The sequence below is a fragment of the Gallinula chloropus genome (assembly GCF_964237585.1).
Source record: "Gallinula chloropus genome assembly, chromosome: 14".
NCBI lineage: Eukaryota > Metazoa > Chordata > Aves > Gruiformes > Rallidae > Gallinula > Gallinula chloropus.
The window spans coordinates 16,844,933-16,867,968 of record NC_140099.1 but is presented as its reverse complement, the minus strand read 5'-3'; the positions used below and the strand labels follow the sequence as shown (position 1 = coordinate 16,867,968).

Here is a 23,036-nt window from a genome sequence, read left to right as displayed (position 1 = left end):
ATTTAATTTCTTAAAATCAATTGACTAATTAAATTATTAACAGGGATTCTGCATCAGACTCAATTAGATGGGGTTTGATAAATTATTCTTAGAAAGTTGAAGAATTCCAAATCCTGATAAATTAGATTGTCTTGTCCCCACCAAGAGGGATAGAGACCAGGTATATTTTAATTTAATTGTGAACAGTGTACATCTTGTGACACTTTTGAAATTACTTCAAGCCAAGGATGTGTAAGCATTTGAAAAGCTGCTTCTCAGATCAGTAGTATATATAGCACTGCTTCAAATATTGATTCTACTTTAGTAGATTGGTGATGATGATCAATCCTTGTTTTAGACTGTCTCCCCCCATCAGGAGAAGGGGTGGAAGAACAGGCTTTCAGCAGAATGTCTACAGTGCTGACTTTGGTTAATATATCAAAAAATCTGTTTTGCTTCTTAGGTGGTGTTGGTGCTGATGCTACAAATGACTCTAAATTTAGTGAACAGAGGAAAAAGTCTCAGAGTCTAGAAGGAGGAAAAGTGGAAGAGTTGCGTGTTGTAAAGGATCTAGAGGATGAAATAAGAAAATTAAATCAGAAATTGTCTTCTGCCCAAGAAGAAAACAAAATTCTTCTGAAAGAGCAAAAATTGGCAAAGGTAGAAAAAATCCAAATAATGGAAGAATATGAAAATCTTAAAGCTGACTTTAGTAGGCTTCAGAGCTCTGTTGTAGAGCAAGATGCTGTCCTGAAAGAACAGAAGCAGCTCCAGTCAAAGACATCACAACTAGAAGATGTTGTCAGACTACAGCAAGCACTGTCAGGTACAAAGTTTCTTACTTTTTAATTTATTTTTAATGTATCTTCACAGGTTTTCACTTCTGATGTTCAGAATTTATTTTTAAAATTTGGAACTGAATATGAGTGTTACGTAGCCAAAGGGTGGTGGTCAATGGGTCTGTGTCCAGGTGGAGGCTGGTGACAAGTGGGGTCCCCCAGGGGTCTGTCTTGGGACCGGTGCTCTTTAACATCTTTATCAATGGCATCGATGATGGAATTGAGTGCACCCTCAGCAAGTTTGCGGATGGCACCAAGCTGAGTGGTGTGGGTGACAACAGAAGGAAAGGAGCCATCCAGAGGGATCTTGACAGGCTGGAAAGGTGGGCCCAGGTGAACCTAATGAGGTTCAACACTGCAAAGTGTCAGGTCTTGCACCTGGGCAGGAAGAATCACAGACACAGGTACAGACTGGGAGAAGAGCCCATTGAGAGTAGCCCTGCTGAGAAGGACCTGGGGATTCTGGTGGATGAGAAACTTAACATGAGCCAGCAGTGGCTCTTGCAGCTCGCAAGGCCAATGGTATCCTGGGCTCCATCAGGAGAGGGGTGGCAGCAGGGACAGGGAGGGGATTGTCCCTCTCTACTCTGCCCTCGTGAGGCCCCATCTGGAGTCCTGTGTCCAGATCTGGGGCCCCCAATAGAAGAAAGATGTAAACTATTGGAGACGGTTCAGAGGAGCCACAGAGATGATCAGAGGGCTGGAGCAGCTCCCCTACGAAGAGAGGCTGAGGGAGCTGGGCTTGTTCAGCCTGGAGAAGAGAAGGCTGTGGGGTGACCTCATTGCAGCCTTCCAGTACCTGAAGGGAACATACAAACAGAAGGGGAATCAACTTTTTGAAAGGACAGACAATGGCAGGACAAGGGGGGATGGATTAAAACTAAAGGAAGGAAGGTTTATAGTAGATATTACTATATCTACTGGAAGTGGAAGTTTTTTACAGAAAGAGTGGTGAGGGGCTGGAACAGGCTGCCCAGAGAAGTAGTGGATGCCCCATCCCTGGTGGTGTTCAAGGCCAGGTTGGATGGGGCCCTGGGCAACCTGGTGTAGATCCAGGCTGGAGGTTGGTGTCCCTGCCTGTGGCAGGGGGTTGGAGCTCTGTGATCCTTGGGGTCCTTTCTAACCCAAACCAGCCTGTGATTCTATGAGAATATGTGTAAGTTGCTGCTTTAGAAAAAGGTTGTCCATGGAGGCACAGCTAAGCAGAAGAGACATTATTACAACTAGTTTTACTGTAGAGGTGTCTGATTAGGTCAGTAATCGTGTATACCAACTGCTTGATGGGGTTTTTTTTCTTTCTTCAAAGTAAGTATGCCTCAAGAGAAGCTGTTTGTTAAAATTGTAGATGTAAGCTTTTGTTGTCTAAAGGCAGTCTGTTGCTCATATCTTCTTAAAGAAACGCTGAAACCTAACTGTTTAAGAAGTATATCTGTAAGGAGAAGGTCTTGTAATACTGTATAACTGATACACTGTAGTACCAAACTCCCCCTAATGTGGGTTCAGTTGTAAAAATAATGCTCTCTCTTGTGGTGGTGATGGATCGTGCATTTCAGTCTTCTACAGCACAGGTGCCTACCGTCACAAAACACAGTGAGACGGTTCTCTCCTGAGCAGCAGAGTTCTGTAGGGCAAGGTGGGAGGATGATTTGGTTTTGTGTTTGCTTGGAAAGTAGTAATATTATGTGTTTTATTTTTCTTTATAGAAGCAGAAAATGAAATAGCAAGACTTTCAAGTCTAAATCAGGTAAAGCAATTTTTAAATTAAGCCAACAGGAAAGTTCATAACAATAGTAACTGTTCTGGCACTTCTTTTTTCAGCATTCACACTTCTACATAAATAACCTTGTGATCAAAGACAAAATTGTAGATTAATTCTGTAATTACACGTGGATAGAAATGATCAATTTTGACATGTGAATCTGCATAGCATACTCTGTTAAAGGAAATTAATGGAGTTCCACCTACCCCATTGCTACTTAGGCTGCTATATCATATGATTTTAAAATTCATAATTTTTCATCTCTTCAGCGTGTTTCAGTTTTGACACTTATCAGTTGTAGAATACCTGTCTTCCATGTAGTAATCTAGTAATACTGCACTCCATCTTATTGGTGAAGTTAAGCAGAGGAATATACAGTTTCATTTTTGGCAAGATTCCCTTAGTCCTTTATAAACTCCAGACTGAGAGGTTTAGCTTAGTTTACTTTGTGTCCAGTAGTATTTTTCAACGGGGATCTTCTCTGTTTTGCATATGTTGAAGAAGTCATTTTTCAGAAGGATGTTATTCAGGTCTCCTCAGCTAAAATATCCTGTCTTGCCATGCAGCATACTGCATGCTCAAAGGGTATCCCTGCTGTGGATTCATACCTCAGAGGTGGATAGAACTTTGCTTGTCAGACCATGGCCTTTTGTGCAGAACGTTTGCAAACTGCACTCTGAAGCTTAGTGATGAGGAAATGTGCAGCTATGAGTGGCAGAGACAAGTACTTCACAATGAAGAATTTTTAACTGGGATCATATTGATGTAGGCTTAGAGATTGTACCATAAAAACATGCATGTTTTTTCATTGTTAAAGGGAAAAAAGAAACCATTTCAAAACAGTTGATAAACTGAATCAAGATGAAGTCTAATGGTTAGAATTTATTATTTTTTTTTTAAGGAGAGAGTTGAGAAGGAATTGACCAGTGCACAGCATAAAAATGAGAATATTCCTTCTGATACTGAGGATCAGAGTTCAGAATTAATCCAGTTAAGACAAGATTTGGAAAGGAAAGAACAAGAATTAAATAAAAGTATTGCTGAAAGAGATACCTTAATAGCAGAGTTGGAAGAACTAGACAATCAGAATCAAGAAGCTACTCAGGTAATAAATACTGTAAATAATTGTTGAACTGTAAATAATTGTGGGAGAGGGGGGTATGTACCAGGAGACATGGGTGTCCCAGCCTGGCCAGTGCCACACCTGGGACTGCATTGTCCCCCAGTCATGAAGAGTTGCCCATTTCTCCTTTTGGACACCTCCCCAGTGATTCCTCCTTCCCTTCTCCCCCCACCCCAGACACGTTTGCCAGCTAAAATAGAAGTTCAGATTTGTATGCACGTGTGTCTATCTTTTAAGTTGATATTTGAACATAGTCAGCAGGGAATTAAAATTTATCCTCAGAGGCTTAAAAAGATAATTTAGACTCCCTCCATAACTACTGCCTCAGTGCAAAATTCTGAAGTGCAAGAATTCTGCACTTATTTTTTCATCCATAACATGGCATGTCAGCTGTCCATAAGGGATACTAATTTCCCAAGTCTAGTTAAATACTACTTGATTTTTCCTTGCAAGACTCTTGATGTTTTTTTATCTTGCTGATGTTTTAATGCCTGTCTTTTGATAGTATGCATGACAGGAATGCTTTTTAAAAAATTTTTCTTTGATTTTTTAATTATTTTGAATAATTACACTAGTTTATTACAAATTCTTCATAATACAAGCATTTATGGAGCAGAAAAGTTCAGTATTTGTATGTAATTAAAATGGAATAATACCTTTTTGTCACTGCTCTGATACCTTTGACCTGTAACTATATAGCTGCAAGCCATATTTTTTCAATGTTGGTTTTCTTTATGGAATTGAACATTTAAAGTGTTTTCCTATGAAATGAATCCCAGCAAGTGTGTTTAAAAATACGTTGACAGCTAGGAAACATTTTTGTTTCTTCTCAATTTTTTTTGTTTAATTCAGAGAATAAAAATTAATGAAAAGCATAGTTCAGGTGGTTCTAACAAATTCTTGTTTGTGTTCCAATTTCAGCATATGATTACACTGAAACAGCGACTGTCAGAGCAACACACAGAAACTGATAACATCATCAAGCAGCTGAAACTTGACGTAGACTTTGAAAGAAAGAAAGTATCAGAATTAGAAATTGAGAAGATGGAAGCTATTAAGGAGTTAAATAGTCAAAAAGAAAAACTAAGCCAGTGTTCATATGCACTTAATGATTTGCATGTAAGTAAGCAGCAGCTTCAAGATAATATTAAAGATCTTCAGGAACAATTAAGGAAAGCCCAGGAGTGTAATTTGCATAATAAAAAAGAAATGGGAGAATTGCAGCAGAGACTAAAAGAAAGAGAGGAGGATTTTTCTGTGTCTTTGGGAAAGTTAACAGAAAAAAGTAATCAGGAATCTGAAATTGCAAAACTACAGAGTGACATTGCAGAAAACAAGCAATTAAATGAAGACTTGGAGAAATCTCTGTCTGATCTCAGAACAGAAAATGGAAAGCTGGTAGCAGCCATTGAAGAAGTAAAGCAGGAGTTAAGTGATGCCATTTCTGAGAAAAATAAAGTTTCCTTGGAAAAAGACAGTGTTGTGGAGGCTTTGAAAATGGAAAAAAGGCAGTTAGAGAGCGAATTAAACCAGGCAGAAAAGAGGCTTTTGGAACAAGCACATAAGTATAAGCAAACCATTGAGGAATTATCAAATGCACGGAGCATGGATACCACTGCGCTGCAGCTTGAACATGAGCGCCTGGTCAAACTCAATCAAGAGAAAGACTTCAAGATTGCTGAACTGAAAAGGAACATTGAGCAGATGGAAACTGACCATCAAGAAACAAAAGAGATGTTGACCACTAGTTTAGGAGGACAAAAGCAGTTGACAGAACTCATAAAAGAAAAAGAGGTATTTATTGAAAAATTTAAAAATCAAGCCTTGCAGGTGAAGCAGGAACTTGAGGAATATATGAAAGTTTCACAAAAGCAGGATGTCTTAAAACAGAACTTGGAGGAAAAAGACAGAAGTCTGGCAGTCATGAAGGAAGAAAATAATCATTTGAAAGAAGAAATTGAGCGCCTTAAAGATCAGCAAAGTAGATCTACACCTGCAGTTGAGCCTAAAACTCTAGATATTATTATTGAACTTGAAAGTGAGGTAACACAGCTAAAAGTCATAAAGAATAATCTTGAAGAAGAAATAGAAGTTCACAAAAAAACAATAGAAGATCAGAATCAACTAACAGTGCAACTTCAGCAGTCTTTGCAGGAGCAAAGAAGAGAAATAGATGAGTCTAAATTTCAATGTGAGCAAATGAATGTCACACACGAAAGACTTTCTCTAGAGAAAGATGAGGAAATTAAAAATTTGCAGAAAACAATTGAACAAATTAAAACTCAGTTGCACAAAGAGAGACAGATTATTCAGACAGATTCCTCTGATATTTTCCAGGAATCCAAAGTTCAGACTCTTAATGGAGAAAATGGAAATGAAAAACATGACTTATCTAAAGCTGAAATTCAAAGACTGGTAAAAGGTATCAAAGAAAGGGAGATGGAGATTAAGCTTCTGAATGAAAAGAATGTTTCTCTAAGTCAGCAAATTGATCAGTTGTCTAAGGATGAAGTTGGCAAACTTACCCGGATCATTCAAGAGAAGGATTTAGAAATACAAGCTCTCAATGCTAGAGTTTCTTCAGCTTCCTATAGGCAGGATGTTCTTTGTCTTCAGCAGCAGCTGCAAGCTTACGTTATTGAAAGAGAGCAAGTACTGGCAGTTCTGAGTGAAAAGACAAGAGAAAACAGTCAGTTAAAAACAGAGTATCGGAATATCATGGATATGGTCGCCGCTAAAGAAGCGGCTTTGGTAAGGTTGCAAGAAGAGAACCAAAAGTTATCCAATAGATCAGAATACAGCAGTCAAGATATGTCTAGAGAAACTATACAGAATTTATCCCGCATCATTCGAGAAAAAGACATTGAAATAGATGCCCTGAGTCAAAAATGCCAGACCTTACTGACTGTATTGCAGACATCCAGTGCAGGTACTGATAACGTGTCAGGAGGTGTTAACAGTAACCAGTTTGAGGAACTTCTACAGGAGCGTGATAAACTGAAACAGCAAGTAAAGAAGATGGAGGAGTGGAAGCAACAAGTAATAACCACGGTTCAGAACATGCAGCACGAGTCAGCTCACCTCCAAGAAGAGTTACACAAGCTTCAGGCACAAATTTCATTTGAAAGTGACAGTAATTCAAAGTTACAAGTAGACTATAATGGCTTGATTCAGAATTATGAACAAAATGAGAAAAAGCTGAAAAGTTTTAGTCAGGAATTAGCACAAGTTCAGCACAGCATAGGACAGCTGCATAACACCAAGGATCTTCTCCTGAGTAAACTTGGTTTGGTAACACCGCCTGTGGCAACAGCTTCCTTAATTTCACAGCTTTCAGGTGTTCAATACAGTGCTCCTGAAGTACTCAGTGATGAGTCTAAACTCCTTCAAAAGAAGCTGGAACAGCTGGAAAAAAAGTTGGAGGAAAAAGATTCAGCTATTAGGACGCTTCAGGAGAACAATCAACAATTACCTGATTCTGTGGCTCCAGAATCAGAGATTAAAAGAGAGAGTCAAGAAGGGACTGAGTCAGAGATGAGGCAGATCAAAGAAAAACATGATGCCTTACAGAAATCACTTAGGGAAAAAGACATATTAATTAAAGCTAAAAGTGATCAGTTACTTTCTGTGAGTGAAAATCTTAGCAACAAAGAAAATGAAAATGAACTTTTGAAGCAAGCTGTGACTAATCTTAAAGAAAGAAATTTAATTTTAGAAATGGATATTCGAAAACTGAAAGAAGAAAATGAAAAAATAGTTGCAAGTTGTAGGGAAAAAGAAACAGAATTCCAAGCACTTCAGGAGACTAATATGCAATTTTCAATGATGCTGAAAGAGAAAGAGTTTGAGTCTAACTCAATGAAGGAAAAAGCCCTTGCTTTTGAGAACATGTTGAAAGAAAAAGAACAGGTATGTACATTCATGTTCATGAGTATCTTTTAAAATTAGTCACATGGTAGTATGGTAGTGTATTTCTGCGTGTGTGCAGCAATCAAGCTTTTGCCTGAACTCTGTTTGTGACTCCTTACTGCATTACACTGCAACAAAAACCTTCCCGCTGCAAAGTTAAGAGATTATAATTCAGATGGTCAGTCATTTACAATGTTATCTGTTAACTGTGCAGCCATAAACTACTTTTTTTTCTTTCTTTTTTTTTTTTTTTTAAATTACTTATTTACTATATTAGTGCTTCAGGTTTTGCTTTGGTCCTATTGTTCCTTCAAGTGCCCCATATTACTTTTACTGTACAGTGCTCAAGCTTCTGCAGAGTTGGCTAGCAGGACTAATTTTCCAATGTACTTTCCCCTACCACTTGTCATTCCAGCGTCATTGCTTCACAACATCCTTGTAAAATTAATGGGTTTATGCATCTTGCTTTTATTTCCCCCCCATAGGCATAACTTTGAAATTCCATAGAATTTGGGTTGAGGTTGGAAAGGACCTCAAAGATCATCTAGTCCCAATCCCCCTGCCATGGGCGGGGACACCCTCCACTAGACCAGGTTGGCCAAAACCCCATCCAACCTGGCCTTGGGGCATCCAGAACTTACCTGGGCAGCCTGTTTTGGTGCCTCACCACTCTCCTGTCTCTTTGAAACCTTTTCATATTACCAACTAAATCAGGAATGTAATGTACTGAGTTCATTGTTTGGAAGTTTCAATTTTGACATGATATATGTGAAAAGCATGGGTTATTTTTTGTTGGAGGAGTTTGTCTCAGGACAGATGTTTACCTCTGTTTGCTCAAAGTAGAGGTTTCCCTATCCTGTTCTAAAGAATTAAAATGAGAAGTTTTATTGTCTTGTTATAGTTATATTGTGAAAAATAGCTTTGAATTGGCATTAGGACTTTTTATGCTCATCATTCTTGCCCATATAAAATATACTTCACAAATTCTCACTCTTACTGGTTTGGGTTTGTTTTATTCTCACTTGTGGGAATCTGCATGGTCTGGCTGAGTTCTCTGCGTATTATGTCTTTGGCCTGCAGACTTTCACTCACTGGTGGCTTAGGCTTTCAGTTTCACAAGCATGGAATGCTTGTCTGAATGTTTTTCTTTCACAAGAGGAAGAGTTGCTTTATGTTCAACATGGAAAACTAGAAATAATAGTGTTCAGACAGTTCTTTACTTCATGTGTCAGAAGGTAACACAGCATACAAAGAGAAGGTTTGCCTGCAAGTTTACAGTTCTGCAAAAAGTACTTTATGGTATTCAGTTTGATAAATAAAAACAAATAATTGAAGCTCCTAAGTATTAGTGACAAAAGCAAGGATTGGTTTACTTTTATCCAGCATATTCAATAAGTGCTGTCAAAACAATGTATGAGATGGAGCAAGCTGCAAAGCTTCAAATCACTGAAAATGCCTTCCAGTGTATGTGTGTATTCTGTGTAACAGCTACTTGCACTTCTCCTTTGTATGCCAGTGTAAATTTGTAAATTGCATGTAAGTAGGAACATAATTTATTGAAATTTGAAGCTGAAAACATGATGGACGTTGCTGTGATTCATTGAAGGTTAATCTTTGAGAGTGAGGTCATCTTATGGTTTGTTTTTAAAGATTTCTTCATGTGTGTAGTTATCAAGTTCAGTCAAGTTGGCCTACCTAAGCTGATGCATGTGTATGACCTAATAAATGAGCATAACAGAGAATAGAATCTAAACACTGGGAGAAAAGCGAAATTTTCAAGAATACAAGTGTCAGGAATTATGTGTTTAATACTTATCCTTCATCTAAAGATAGGTGGGTACCTGTTCACAGTAGCCATTTCAGACAGTGCATCTGCATAGTGTCTTTTAGCAATAACTTTTACTTTGCCTTGTAAAATGTGAGTGAAATAACTTCCGAATCATATTTTCCCTGAATATGTTTCTGTGCTGCAGGGCCACGGCTGTCCTGCCCTTCTCCTTGTTAAGATCAGAATTGTCTTCATGCTCTGCTCTTCTGGGCAAGTCAGTGCTCCTTTTGAAATGCTTGTTTGTGTCTTCAACAGGGCAAGACAGGAGAATTGAATCAGCTGTTAAATGAAGTTAAATCAATGCAGGAAAAGGCTGTTGCTTTTCAGCAAGAGAGAGATCAAGTCATGGTAGCACTCAAACAGAAGCAAATGGAGAGCACTGCCCTGCAGAGTGAGGTATGCCACCAAATAAAAGAATTAGACATTGCATCTGTAATATTCCCTGGATTATTTTTGGTAGCAATCACTTGAAAAAATCATTTGCTTCAATGGACATGTTTTATGTTGGCTTAAATTATTTTTATGAAAGTATGACGCACTTGGCCATGAGCCAGCAGTGTGCCCTGGGGGCTGAGAGAGCCAGTGGGATCCTGGGGGGCATCAGGAGGAGTGTGGCCAGCAGGTCACAGGAGGAGAACCTCCCCCTCTACTCTGCCCTGGTCAGGCCCCACCTGGAGTGTTGTGTCCAGTTCTGGGCTCCCTGGGATAAAAAAGACAGGGATCTCCTGGAGAGAGTGCAGAGGAAGCTACGGGATTAAGGGCCTGGAGAGAAGAAGACTAAGGGGGGACCTTATTAATGTTTACGAATATCTGAAGTATGGGATGCAGGGGGAATCAGCCAGCCCCTTTTCAGTGTCTGTGGGGACAGGACAAGGGGCAATGGCTGCAAGTTGGAGCACAGGGAGTTCCACACCCACATGGGGAAGAACTTTTCCCCAGTGAGGGTGAGGGAGCCCTGGGACAGGCTGCCCAGGGGGTGTGGAGTCTCCTTCTCTGGAGAGATTCCAGCCCCGTCTGGACACCGCCCTGTGTGCCCTGTCCTAGGGAGCTGCTTTGGCAGAGGGTTGGACCCCATGGGCTCTGGAGATCCCTTCCAACCCCTGTGATTCTGTGATTCTATCCAGATACAGCATTTGCGTGAGAAAGAACAGCGCCTGAACCAGGAACTGGAGCGGCTGCGTAATCACCTTTTGGAAGTGGAGGACTCCTACACACGGGAAGCTTTAGCTGCAGAAGACAGGGAGGTTAAGCTAAGAAAGAAAGTGTTGATTTTGGAAGAAAAACTTGTGTTCTCGTCTACTGCAGTGGAGAATGCCAGGTAATCTTTCAGTTTGTAGAGTGGTGGTGTTGGCTGCAAATACCACAGTTAACTAGAGTGGTAATGATGGCCTTATTGTACTGAACTACCATTATGTAACATTCTAAGCACTTGTAAAAGCAAAAGGATACAAACTTCTGTTGCTCTGAATCAGGAATGTGATTTGAGGGATACTCAGCTACTGTTGAGAACCTGAAGGTAGTCGACCTTTTAGTAGCATCAATTGAAATCTCACTTAGACTCTTCCACAGTGCATAGGACTAGAAATAGCAAAAATCCCTTAACCCATCAATTGATTTGTCTGCCACATCAAAAAAGATGGACTTACCTTACTTCTAAGTCAAGGCTTCATTAAGTTAGAGTCTTATTTCACTTCACTGCACAGATGTGACTGTCATGCTTTGTGAATTGCTTTTGAGACAAGTATGTTTCCTTACTTTACACCTGATACTAGGAATCAGGGGAAAAAAAATTGCCTTCACTTTTATAAATTGAGCTGAAAAATTGAAAGTAGACTGGTTTTGCTGGGCTGTAATTTTCTGTGATGACTTCCATTATTGTCTTCGTAAATAATGTATTTTATTTTCATTAAGTCATCAAGCTAGTCTGCAAGTTGAATCTTTGCAAGAGCAATTAAACCTGGTTTCCAAGCAGAGAGATGAAACTGTGCTGCAGCTCAGCATCTCGCAGGACCAAGTGAAGCAGTATGCGTTGTCGCTGGCCAACCTGCAGATGGTACTAGAGCAATTCCAACAGGGTAAGTTTGGTCAAGAAATAGCAATGATTGCAACAAGTCTTTTTCAACCTGGACAGTTACCATATTTTTGTGCTTTTTAAATACTAATTTCCTGGTTTCCATATTGATAGCTTCAGATATCTGAATCCATTGTCTTTTTAAAAGCCTATTAAAACAATTCTGACACTGTGAAAGCTGGTGGTGAGTATCTGTGGGTGAGAATAAGGGACGGAGGCAATAAAGAGAACATTGTGGTTGGCATCTACTGCAGGCCGTCTGATCAAGGAGAGCCCTTAGATGAAGCCTTCTTCCTCCAGCTATAGAAGGCCTCACGCTCAAAAACTCTTGTCCTTCTTGGAGGCTTCAACCACCCTGACATCTGTTGGATAAGTAGCACAGCAAGCTAGTACTGCAGCAGTGCTAGTATTGCATCCCCTCATCCTTATCAAGGGGTGCAGTACTAAACCCTGATGGTCACACCTGTGTGTGAGCTCATCAGTGACATCAAGATTGGAAGTAGCCTGGGCTGCAGGGATCACACATTGGTAGAGTTCAAGGTCTGGAGGGATATGGGACAGCCAAGGAGAGTAGTTAGGACACTCAATTTTAGGAAAGCAAAATTCCAGCTCTTCAGGGAGTTAATCAGTAGGACCCCTTGGGAAATGGTCCTTAGTGATGAAGGAGCAGGGGGGGTTGGAAATTGGTGATCTTTCGGGTCCCTTCCAACCCTAACTATTCTATGATTCTGTGATCTCATTTAAAAAATTTGAACTCCACCCCTACCTTGTGAAGACCCATTATGATAATGGTGAAATTTTGTAATTGCATATCCAAAAAAAATTACATGTTGTGAATCAAGATTTTTTGTTTGTTTTATTTTGCATGTCTAATCCTTTAGAAGAAAAAGCTATGTATTCAGCAGAGGTTGAGAAACACCAAAAACAGACTGCAGAATGGAGGAAAAAAGCAGAAAGCTTAGAAGAAAAAGTTGTATCGCTGCAGGTGGGCTGAATAATGAAATTGAACCCTCTGAAACTGAGTGCTAATTCTTGATTGATTTTTTTTTTTTTTGTCAGCAGCTGTGTTAAGTGTGTTGTTACTAAGAAAACAGGATAATGAACTCAATTGCTTCTCTCTTTGTCCTGTTCCTGCCCTCTACTCAGGAAAGTTTAGGAGAGGCAAATGCTGCACTGGATGCAGCATCAAGGCTTACTGAGCAGCTTGATGTCAAAGAGGAGCAGATTGAAGAGCTTAAGAAGGAAGGTAACTACATTTATAATTTTTTTCTGTGTTTAAAACATCCAAGCAGCTGGGGAGACAATGTAGTATTCCTAGACACTTAGCCAAATTCATCTCCTCTGAGGAAGAGAGCAGTTCTGTGTCACCTTATGAGAACGTCCTTGTTAATAAAGCAAGTTTGGAAAAGTATGTTTACCTTCTGTTAGGGAACTTTCTCAAGAAAAAGCCTGTAGTAGTTGATTGGGTTTTTTCCCCATAAATACCAAAGCCTTTAATTTAGCTTTGTTTAGTGTCTTTCTAAAAGGTTTGTGAAATATCAAACATTGTCACATTTTCCAGAGTAACTACCCTATTTCAGAGACATAGGAATACAGTGAGGCAGAGAGAAAGGGTGTGCTCCTGTTACGAGGTGTAGGGGGAGCAGCCTTTGTGCAGATGTGAGAGTGAAGAGATTATGTGGAAGGTCTTGGACATATCTTCAGACTGTTTTTTTAGATGTCATTTCAAATAAACTTCCTGATTGTTCGTATTTAGAAAGATGCCTTTCATGTTGTTCTCATATTAAGTACTCTAATACTTGATGAATGTAATTACTTTGCATTTGAAGACAAAACTTGGCCAGATGGTAGGGAGATTGGCCAGATGGTAGAGAGGTTTGCCAGAAGAAACAGTTTTGAGAAGGAAGAATACTTACGGTGAGGGTGGTCAAACACTGGAATAGGTTTGTCAAAACCCAACTGGCCATGGCCCAGGACAGCCTGCTATAGATGTAGATGACCCTGCTTGAGCAGAGGGGTTGGACTAGACAATCTAGAGGTCACTTCCAAAATACCTGTTTCTTTGATTGCTGTGAATGTTTTTGGGTGTGGCTTTGTTTTTCTTTGTTCTTTCTGACATCACTGGAACACAAATTCTGTAAGAAGTGCATAGACTTCACACCCTTAAAACCTTAGGAAAGCCTAAAAAGGCAGACTAACTCTTCACTAAATACTGGTATCACTTCAATGTGTATTTCTCTTTTATGGCCTTACACTATTGAATGTAGTCTTCACAATTCCAGCAAAACTGCAAAGAAGTTTTGACTTTACATAATTGAATGTGTAATCATGTAAATTTACTTGTATAACTGCAATTGATTAGGTATCCAAGTGGGTATCATAGGAGTGTTCCCTGAGTTCTCATATGAATTTTACAAGATAAATTAAATTTCAAGCTGCCAAATACTGACTCATGTTTGAACTGACTGGTCTGTATATCTCTCTCTTGCTGCAGACATTCGCAGCTAAAACTTTCAAACACTGTGGGCTGAAAAGAAATTTGGCTTAAGGAGATACAGCAATCCAAATGGGAAGCTCTTCATTACTAGTTAATCTTGAGGACAAACCTTTGCATATGAAAGTAGGGGGTTGAACTTTGAGAGAAAACCAAATCTCAGTATTTTATCAAGCTATGTTGTATTGGCAAGTGATTTACTTGTTTAAAAAAAGAAAAGGGATTGTTGCATAAAGGAAACAGCACTTTAATGTTGTTGTAGAATAAATCATAATTTTTATGGAGGAGAAACGAGACCACTCCATTTTCTCTATTTACACAAGAAAACATATAATGTCTTATTGAAAATTGTCCAAATGCATTCCCAGACACACTTTTGTTGGCCAAATCTTTTGAAGGATTTCTTTATGGATTTTTTTGGCACAAGTAGTAATTTTAATGGAAAAGTATAAGATATACCAGATGCAGTTTTCTGGATTGCCATAAATGGTTAACAGATTATTGGAGACTGTTGTAAATGTCTGGTTTACAGCAGTCCGTGCTGGATTTTGGCTCAGGTCTTTTTATTATCCAGTCTTTTCATACACGGAAAGTACGTGTTTAAGTCCTTTTCAACTGTGAGAGTCTATTTTAGAAGGAAATATTCCATTTAATATGTTTAATGATGGGAGCTGCATAGTCACTACTGTGGATGGAATATAGCTGTGTAAATGTCCTTAAAAGTTGGTCTGCTTTCATATAAAATCCTTTTGCCAGGAAAAATAGAAAACAGCAGCAATGCTTAATTGAAATAATTAATAAACTTGTTTTAAAATTGATCATGCAAATAAAAAATGTAAAGGCAACTTGCCATTGTCGTGCTTTGTAGAGCAATAGCAACAGCATGAGATTTACTTAAAGCTTGTTTCCAGGTGCTGTTTATCTTTTTGTGTCATTAGTAGTTTATTAATTTTCTTTTACTCTGTGGATATCTCAATAGCAACTCAGCTTCTATGTGTGTTCCTACAACTCTTAGCATTCCATAAGTACATACCACATGTTTTCTTTCCAGTAGTGGTGCCCTATTTAACCACCTTTACAAAACAATGTAATTTTAAGTGAGTTTAAACTTGAAGCCATAGATGAGTTCTCTTGTGTCACACCCTGATGTTTTGAAAGAGGAGTGCTGAAGAGTAGTCACATTATTGGAATGGATTTCAGTGCGTGTGGATGTAGTTGTTGTAAGAGATATTGTTATATAATATATATAATTTTGTTTGGGTTTTAACTTGTTTCAAATAAGGAGCTTAATCCTTATGTTTCTTGAATAAGAACTTTCCCAGCAAGACACTAGTTAGTTTGCTCTACTCTGTACTCTCTAGAGTTCACATTTGTGAAGTGAAATATTTGTATGAAAGAATTGGGGTATTTGAACAGGACATACCAGGTTGTGTTCATTTCACAGCCTAGTTCTTCCATATGTGTATATACAGGCACTCTGTGCAAGTTCTCACAGTTATTGCTGTTAATTCAGAACTGTGTTTTCTTGATGAAATTGCAGTGTGCATTTATTAAAGTCACATGGAAACTAGAGTGGAGTGTTTTCCATGCATCCCTCATGATTTGAAGGGTATGAAAATGTATAAAAGTCACTTTCCTTAGAGAAAAGAGCAGTTCATCAGACCAGCTGTTGATTTATTTTCTGTGTGTTCCTGTACTTTAGCAACAAGTATCATTGCAGAAATTTTAGCTTAGGGTTTGAAATAATAAACACTTACCAAGTTGACACTATTTAATAAAAAAGCTGATTTTGTTTAAAAAGCACCATCACAATATTAGCAGATTTTTGTTTTAAAAATTAAGTGTGTATTATTAATAAGTTTTGCAACAAAGCTTCAAAGTTTTGTTCACTTGCTGTAATGTAACATTTTGTAGGTGAGATCAGAAGAGAAATGTTAGAAGATGTACAGAATAAACTAATGAATCTTATGAACAGCACGGAAGGAAAAGTGGACAAGTAAGTCTTCAGTGAGAGACTCGGTATACGGCTTGGGGTTTTGTTCCGCACAACATACAGCTGTATCACTAACAGCTGCAAGAGTATTGCAGAACTGGGCTTCTGTACATGATCTTGTAATTATACTGGATTATTTTTGACATTTCTCAATTGCTTGGTGGTGATTTTTATAATAGTTTTTATTAGTAAGACCAGTGTGTATATACGTTTGGATTACTGGTATGTTTAAGTGGAACTGCACTTCAATGTGCGGATGGAGATGAGAGTTCCTAGTAAGCATCTGTTCTAAAGTGTAAAAATATATAAAGCATCTGTTATAAAGTGTAAGGTGCCCTTTTCACTTAGGACTGGATGTTGTGTAAATCTCTCTTGGTCTTTTTTTATTCTTCTCTTTACCTGATAGAACTGAAATGGGGATAGGCAAATGGGTTTCTCTGTCCCTTTCTTTGTGTCTCAGTTTGGGACTTGTGTCCCCAGTGTGTGTAAGTATCTCTTTAAACACTTTCCTGAGTTAAGAATTTAGAACAAACTTTCTCCCTGATTGTAGCACTTAAAACGTTCTCACATACAATTCAGTTTCACCTGGCTGCATATGATATTTCTAATATTGTCCTTATTATGACACTTACCATATAGGAAATGTTATTATAACTCACAAGAGAAGAAAATTGGTGAGGTACCTTTTTAGTTCCTTGTATAAGAGTATTTTTTTAACTTGTATTGCAAATTAGGCAGGAGTATGAGGAATAAATGCATCGATGTTGGAGTACCAACTGTTAACATAAAACCAGATTGCATAACAAGCTTCCTTTGTTCTGCAGGCTTCTGATGAGAAATCTCTTTGTTGGACATTTTCATACTCCAAAAAATAAACGCCATGAAGTGTTAAGGTTAATGGGAAGTATCTTGGGAGTAAAAAAGGAAGAACTTGATCAGGTAATACTTTGCAGAAAACTAGACTTCCTTTTTATTTGTTGTATGCTTACCTGAAAATAGAACAACTTGCTGCTAAATTAAATGTGGCTGTCCCTGGACTTCATGTGGAGAAAGTATAGGTTTTGTTGTCTCATCTGAATTAATCCTGACGCAGGATGTGCTGAACTTAATGGAATATTTTGATAACGTTATTTTAATAGATGGATCTCATTTTGCTGAGGAATGCTGACACAGAAAGGAATGGATTTCACTTTGTGCTGTTGTGTACAATAGCTGTAATACAGCAGTTACAGAAAATTAAGCCAATTTTATGTGTAGCACTAGGCATTGTGAAGAACACAAGGCTTATATTTTTAAGTGAAGAACCAGGTTTTTAGAGTCCCAGTCTTCAGGAGGCAGAGAATTAGGTTTTTATAGTAATTACAGTTTTTATTTATATGTAGGATTCTCACATAGCTATTATCAGTAAATATAATGAGCAGAGTGTTGCAGTTTCCTTTATCTGCTGCTTTATTTTTGGTTTCTAACTTCTTTTAATACTTCCTAGTTATTATCTGAAGACCAAAGAGGAGTTACAAGATGGGTGACGGGCTGGCTTGGTGGAGGAGCTGGTTCAAAGAGTGTCCCTAACACACCCTTGAGGCCAACTCATCAGAACATTTTCAATAGTGTGAGTATGAACTGCACGTTCGCCATGTGAGTGGGAAGATGGGGCAGATGCAGATTAATGCTGCTATTTAGTTCATTGGCATATTGAGCTTCGTTTCCTGATGCTACTGTACCTTCCATTGTTTGCATGTTTTGTGGAACTGCTTTGGTGTAAAAAGTTTTTCTGCACTAAATAAATATATAGGTGTTGATGAAAAGCATACGTTGCTGACTGTTAGGCTAATACAGAAATCCAGTTACTGTTCCAGCTGTTCCTGGGTGTACTGACTTCTTACAGTATGATCTTCTGTCTTGCAAATGTACAGTGCTGGACGTTAAATACATGTGGGAGTCTGTAATTCTGCAGTACTCATCAGTGTAGAAGACCATGACATCTTATTTTGTGGCTGTTCCTATGTCATTTAAATTTCATTTGAAAAGATTTATTAGCTGCTGCAGTTAGTTCCTCTTATGCACAGCATATAAATATGATATTTGAAGCTTTCAAATACTGCAAAGCAACAGTTTTCATGGCATGGACCATAGGAGCAGTTACCTGTGGAACTCTCCATTTTGCAAACTAGTAAATGATGCACTCAAGGACAGAGCGCTAAGGGACTGACCAGGCTTTGGTCACACTATGGGTGTTTGCTCATCAAGCTAGAAAAGCATGAAGAGGAGTGATTCTTGTAAATTATCTTGAAGTGTAGGGATTGGGGGTTGCCCACTAAAATAATGCAGGCTCTTAAGCCCCCAGAGAATTGGGGTCTGGTTAACTACAGACATAAAAGAGGAAGATTAATGCATTTGTATCTGTAGTACAGGCTCTTCTAAGCAAAAACGTATCTTGTGATGCTACTGACACTACTTAATCCTTCCATGCTTCCTTTATTCAAGACTTTCTCACAAATAAAGCAAGCAATGAGTTTTAATAGAAATGTTTGTTTATGTGTTTCTGGGGGAGCAATTTGCTTCAGCATGGACACAGGAAATATTGTGATGTTAGTAGTAACATGGGATTCTTGTAACAATTGGCTTTAATCAATAATGGAAGTATGTGTGTTTATCTTTAGAGACTATCAATTTCACATAAATAGCATTTACTGAGACAACAAAAAGCTGTCTATTTTGAAAATAAGTGTGTTTGTCACTCACTAAGAACTACTTGGTACAAAGGACTTATTAGTACCAGAACAAAATCTTTGGGGGCTGTTGACAGCTTATTGTCTTAAGCATGTTTGGGTTTATGTATGTTTAACTTACATACTTTTCAACAGAGCATCAGTAAAATAAAATAACTAGTAGCGTCTTGTAGTCTTTTTCAGAACTGTTTGTGAAATTCCTTGAAACAGAATCCTGCCCCAGCCTTCCTCCACCCAAACTTTCTGTTCACGATATGAAACCTTTAGGAGCAGCAGGAGCTGGTAAAACAAGCAGTTCTCCATCCAGCAGTCAACTGCAAGGTAACGTTTGAAGGAAAATTTGAATCTACATAGAACGTAAAGAGAGAATTTTCAAGGTTACATCAATGATTCTGTGCTACCACACTTTTGAACTATGAATTTTCTTTCCCCATGTGCCAATTTCCTACTTTTTCTTCCCTTTCTTTTTCCCTTTACCAACATGTCTTCCCACTGTTTCCATAGCCCGCTTCCTGAAATCTCAGTACACACAATTAGAGGCAACATGTTCCCTTTCATAGGGAAAGGCTTTAACAGCATCTGCTGAGAGCCAATCAGGTGCAGCCAACTCCATATGGTACATCAGTGAACCACTTCTGATTTTAAACATCACTGTTGATCAGCTTGGTTCTCACTGAGTGAAGAATGCAAGTAATGCCAGCCTTGTAGAGCCTCTCTGGTACGTAGAATCTGATTGCTCAGAGAGGACTGATATAAAATCAGTTAAGTCTGTGGCATGATTGGAAATATCTGTAAGCTGTGCATGAGTTTTAACTTTGATTTTTCTAAGACAGAGAATAATTACATTTACATATATTGAAAGTAGGGGTTTGGGCTTTTTTGACTCACAATTCTGTAAGGAACTCTGTATTGTTGTCTAAGTAATTTTAAGATCCAAATCTTCAGTTTAACTGATCCAGCTTGTAATTAATTTGTTTACATTCATTAAGACTTCACCTTAATAAATTTCTGCTGATTTGCAGAGGGCTGTTTTGATTGCAACTTCTAAGTGTAAGCTTAAAAAAACCCAACAAAAAAACTGTATTTATTGTATAGAATTACAAAGAGAGATGCACTAAAAAAACCCTCTAAGCCAGCTAATGTCAGTTATTACAAAGTATAAATGTCCACTGTGAAATACCAATCTATCTCTGAAATCAGTATTTATTTTTTTAATAAACCTAAATGATACTGAATTTTCTTTTCACTCTTCTTCCTTGTGGTACAACAGTAATGTGATGGAACACGTTGCCCAGGGAGGTGGTGGAGTCGCCATCCCTCAGGGTTTTCAGGGAAGATGAGGTACTTAGGGACATGGTTTAGTTAGTAATATAGGTGGTTGCAGGATGGTTGGACTAGATGATCTTGGAGGTCTTTTCCAACCTTAATGATTCTGTGATTAATAGGTAAAGTATCTGTTCTGCTTGCAAGTATCTGTTCTGTAATAGGTACAGTATCTATGTCCCTGTCAGGGAAAATTAAATCTTGGACCCTGTTATCCATTCAGGAGCTAAATTGCTGGCTTCTAAAACTAGACACCCATTATGTATATCCCTATAATTCTTTGGGTGCTGTAAGATTTCTGTTCCTAGAAATAAACCATACGGTAGCAGTTCTGTGCTGGACACAGATATGCACACAGATAGGCATTTATGAGAATTAGGATGTTTGCATGATGAAAGACCTCTTCTAAAACAAAACAATCTGAATAAAATCAGGTACCCAAACAAGTAGTGTGATATGGGAGTGTCAGTTTCTGGTTTGTGTCTGGTATAGGAACCTCGAGACCGGGTTCCATGTGGAGCTGAGTGGAGATTTGATGGGTGAAAGCAAGGAGGGGCAAGTCAGTTGTTAGGGTTTTTTTTAAAACAGTTCATTAATGCTTTTTATTAAAATGGAAATTTTGTTGGACTTTGACTAATGAGTGAACCTTAGGTTCTGTCTCAAGACTAAATTGTGACTTGCTACTTGTGATGCTTATTTACAGGGTTTTTCTGGGGGCAGGAAACCTACCTGTGTGCCCCATTGCAGTGCAGGCACAAGGGCCCTTATGCCTTTGCACAGTGCTACAGTCAACGTGACAGACAATTCATGTCTGACATTGCACATGTGACACAAACCTTGGCTAAGGGCATTCCTGTTGCTTGTCACTGAGGGGTATGGATTCTTTTGGTGGTAGCCTAAGCTGTTACTGAATCTTCGCTGTCAACAAGCACAGTATGGTTGCCAGGGCCTGGGAGTGCCCTAACCTTTAAGTTATGTCTTGTAGCTGGTGGCCTGAAGGGTGGACAGAGGGGTTGTTCAGCTAAAGAAGCCAGTGGCAGATGAGATCCAAGATGAGGCAAAATAGAGTGAAAGTGTGTGGAAGTGTCTGCAGTCCATGACAAGCAGATAGGATTGTCATGTTTTAAGTGCAGTAGGCAGTTGTAGAATTTGTTTGTGAACAAGGGCTCTAACGTTGAGTAGGCTTACAGATGCTTTCCAGCAAAGTGGTTTTGTTGCTGATTTTGTTTGATCATGGGTTGCTTTTTTCTTACGTTTCAGATTCCGCAGTCTTGGGAACGGGCAGGAGACCAGATGCAAACCCCTTTTTAGCACCTCGATCTGCAGCAGTGCCTCTCATAACACCTGCTAATAAATCTGGACATCTGCTTATGAAACCTATTTCAGATACATTGCCTACTTTTACACCACTGCCAGTGTCCCCTGATGCTAGTGCTGGTGCTGTACTAAAAGACCTCCTAAAACAATAGATGACCTTGAGTCAATATGATAGTAGCACTTTAAAGAAAACTAGAACACTATGCTGTGTATAATTTACCACAATGAGGCCTTCTGTAAAAAATAATGTTCTTGTTTGCAGTTGTTACTTGCTTTTCTTTTAATTATGAGCTAACCAGTGCTTTGGAAATTCTGATGGTGGCCCTTGCAGCAGGCGATCGTTTTGGCCATTGGTCAAATCTTAAATTGAGGGGAAAAAATACAAATCTGTCTTGTTGCTAGATTGTAACGACAAATTGAAGGATTTTAAAACCTTAGTTATGTCCTGAGTTGTTTCAGTTATGCATAGACATCATTAACTCTTTGGTGTTGAGAACTGAATTTACATTTTAAATGATCTGCCACTGGCAGTGGGCCCTCAAGAACAAAACTTCAATTAAAAAAAAAATCTCCAGGCAAAATTGATCTTCTTTGAGGTGTTCAATGAATGACACCAACTCCAGAGAATAAGACAGTGAGCTTATTGGAGTATGATTATTGAGCACCTATAGTGTTCCCATGCATAGTTTATGACATGTATTTAATGTACATTAGGAGGTGTATCTCTTCTGTGCAGGAGAGTCCCATTTGGGGCAATTTGAAGCATGTTAAATGCCTCAAATGTGGTTTGGCACACACCCCCCAGCTGCTTTCAGCAGTCAAATACATCAGCACCAAGGAGTTAACTGTGGAAGCGAGTGCTTCATTTTCTAGAGGTGTCTGTGATCAAGTTGGGTAGTGTAGCAAAAGATGGGTTCACAGATATAAAGACACTTTAATGGTCTAAGATGTATATTTGAGAGTCGTTTTATCTTGCAGGATTTTGTAGTTCTAACTACAGGCTTAAAGCTTGAACAGCTGTATAGAATTTAAAGGGGAAAAGATGCTTACTTATCTCAAACGTGTAAATAGTTCTTTGTAAGACTAAAGCCAAAGTTAATTACTCTGTAAATTTTGCCATGATAACTTGTACACTTTGACAGGTAAAGAAGGAAGTTGCATACTAAAGGATGAAAGTCATCTTGCAGAAGTCATCTTCATAGTGAATCTGAGATAAAACATCTTGCAGTTGAAGATACGTTGTTTCTAAATCTTTTTATATGCCATTCCTTGGTTAGCTGGTGTTAAGATAACTGTTGTGCAAGTTCTATATTAGAACTGTCAACCTTTACTTCTCGTTTTCATTAAGGTACTGGATTAAATTGTTGTAAGAGTTATATTTAAATAAAGCATATTACTGAAACTTGTACAGAACCAACCAAAACAATGCAAGAAGCCTGCCTTTATTTATGAAGAGGTCAAATAGCAAATTTGGTTTGTTGCCTTGAAATCTAGGAAATCTTTTTTAGGAACTGCTCGAGTGGCATATGTTAATACTTTGTGGAAGACTTATGCAAATTTGGAAGTGGATTGCTCATACTGAAATTTTTATTTTAAATTTTTTTACTCCGTTATAGACAAAGTAATAAATTTGGCAGTTTGGTTTCTGAAAGGATAGCATCCACACATAGGT

The 23,036-nt window shown here is 38.5% G+C and overlaps 1 protein-coding gene across 1 annotated transcript in view; it reads left to right on the top strand.

Moving 5' to 3' along the window:
- Positions 1-22,777, top strand: part of TRIP11 (thyroid hormone receptor interactor 11) — a 30,306-nt gene extending 7,529 nt beyond the window's left edge. Inside the window, exons 7-20 of the mRNA XM_084270458.1 lie at positions 443-805; positions 2,522-2,562; positions 3,479-3,682; positions 4,622-7,609; positions 9,693-9,833; positions 10,562-10,755; positions 11,349-11,512; positions 12,390-12,493; positions 12,655-12,754; positions 15,917-15,998; positions 16,820-16,934; positions 17,482-17,604; positions 18,898-19,045; positions 21,308-22,777. Of these exons, the coding sequence (XP_084126584.1) occupies positions 443-805; positions 2,522-2,562; positions 3,479-3,682; positions 4,622-7,609; positions 9,693-9,833; positions 10,562-10,755; positions 11,349-11,512; positions 12,390-12,493; positions 12,655-12,754; positions 15,917-15,998; positions 16,820-16,934; positions 17,482-17,604; positions 18,898-19,045; positions 21,308-21,516 (4,976 nt within the window). The 3' untranslated portion in view covers positions 21,517-22,777. The remainder of the gene's footprint in view (positions 1-442; positions 806-2,521; positions 2,563-3,478; positions 3,683-4,621; positions 7,610-9,692; positions 9,834-10,561; positions 10,756-11,348; positions 11,513-12,389; positions 12,494-12,654; positions 12,755-15,916; positions 15,999-16,819; positions 16,935-17,481; positions 17,605-18,897; positions 19,046-21,307) is intronic.
- The last annotated feature ends 259 nt before the right edge of the window (positions 22,778-23,036 follow it).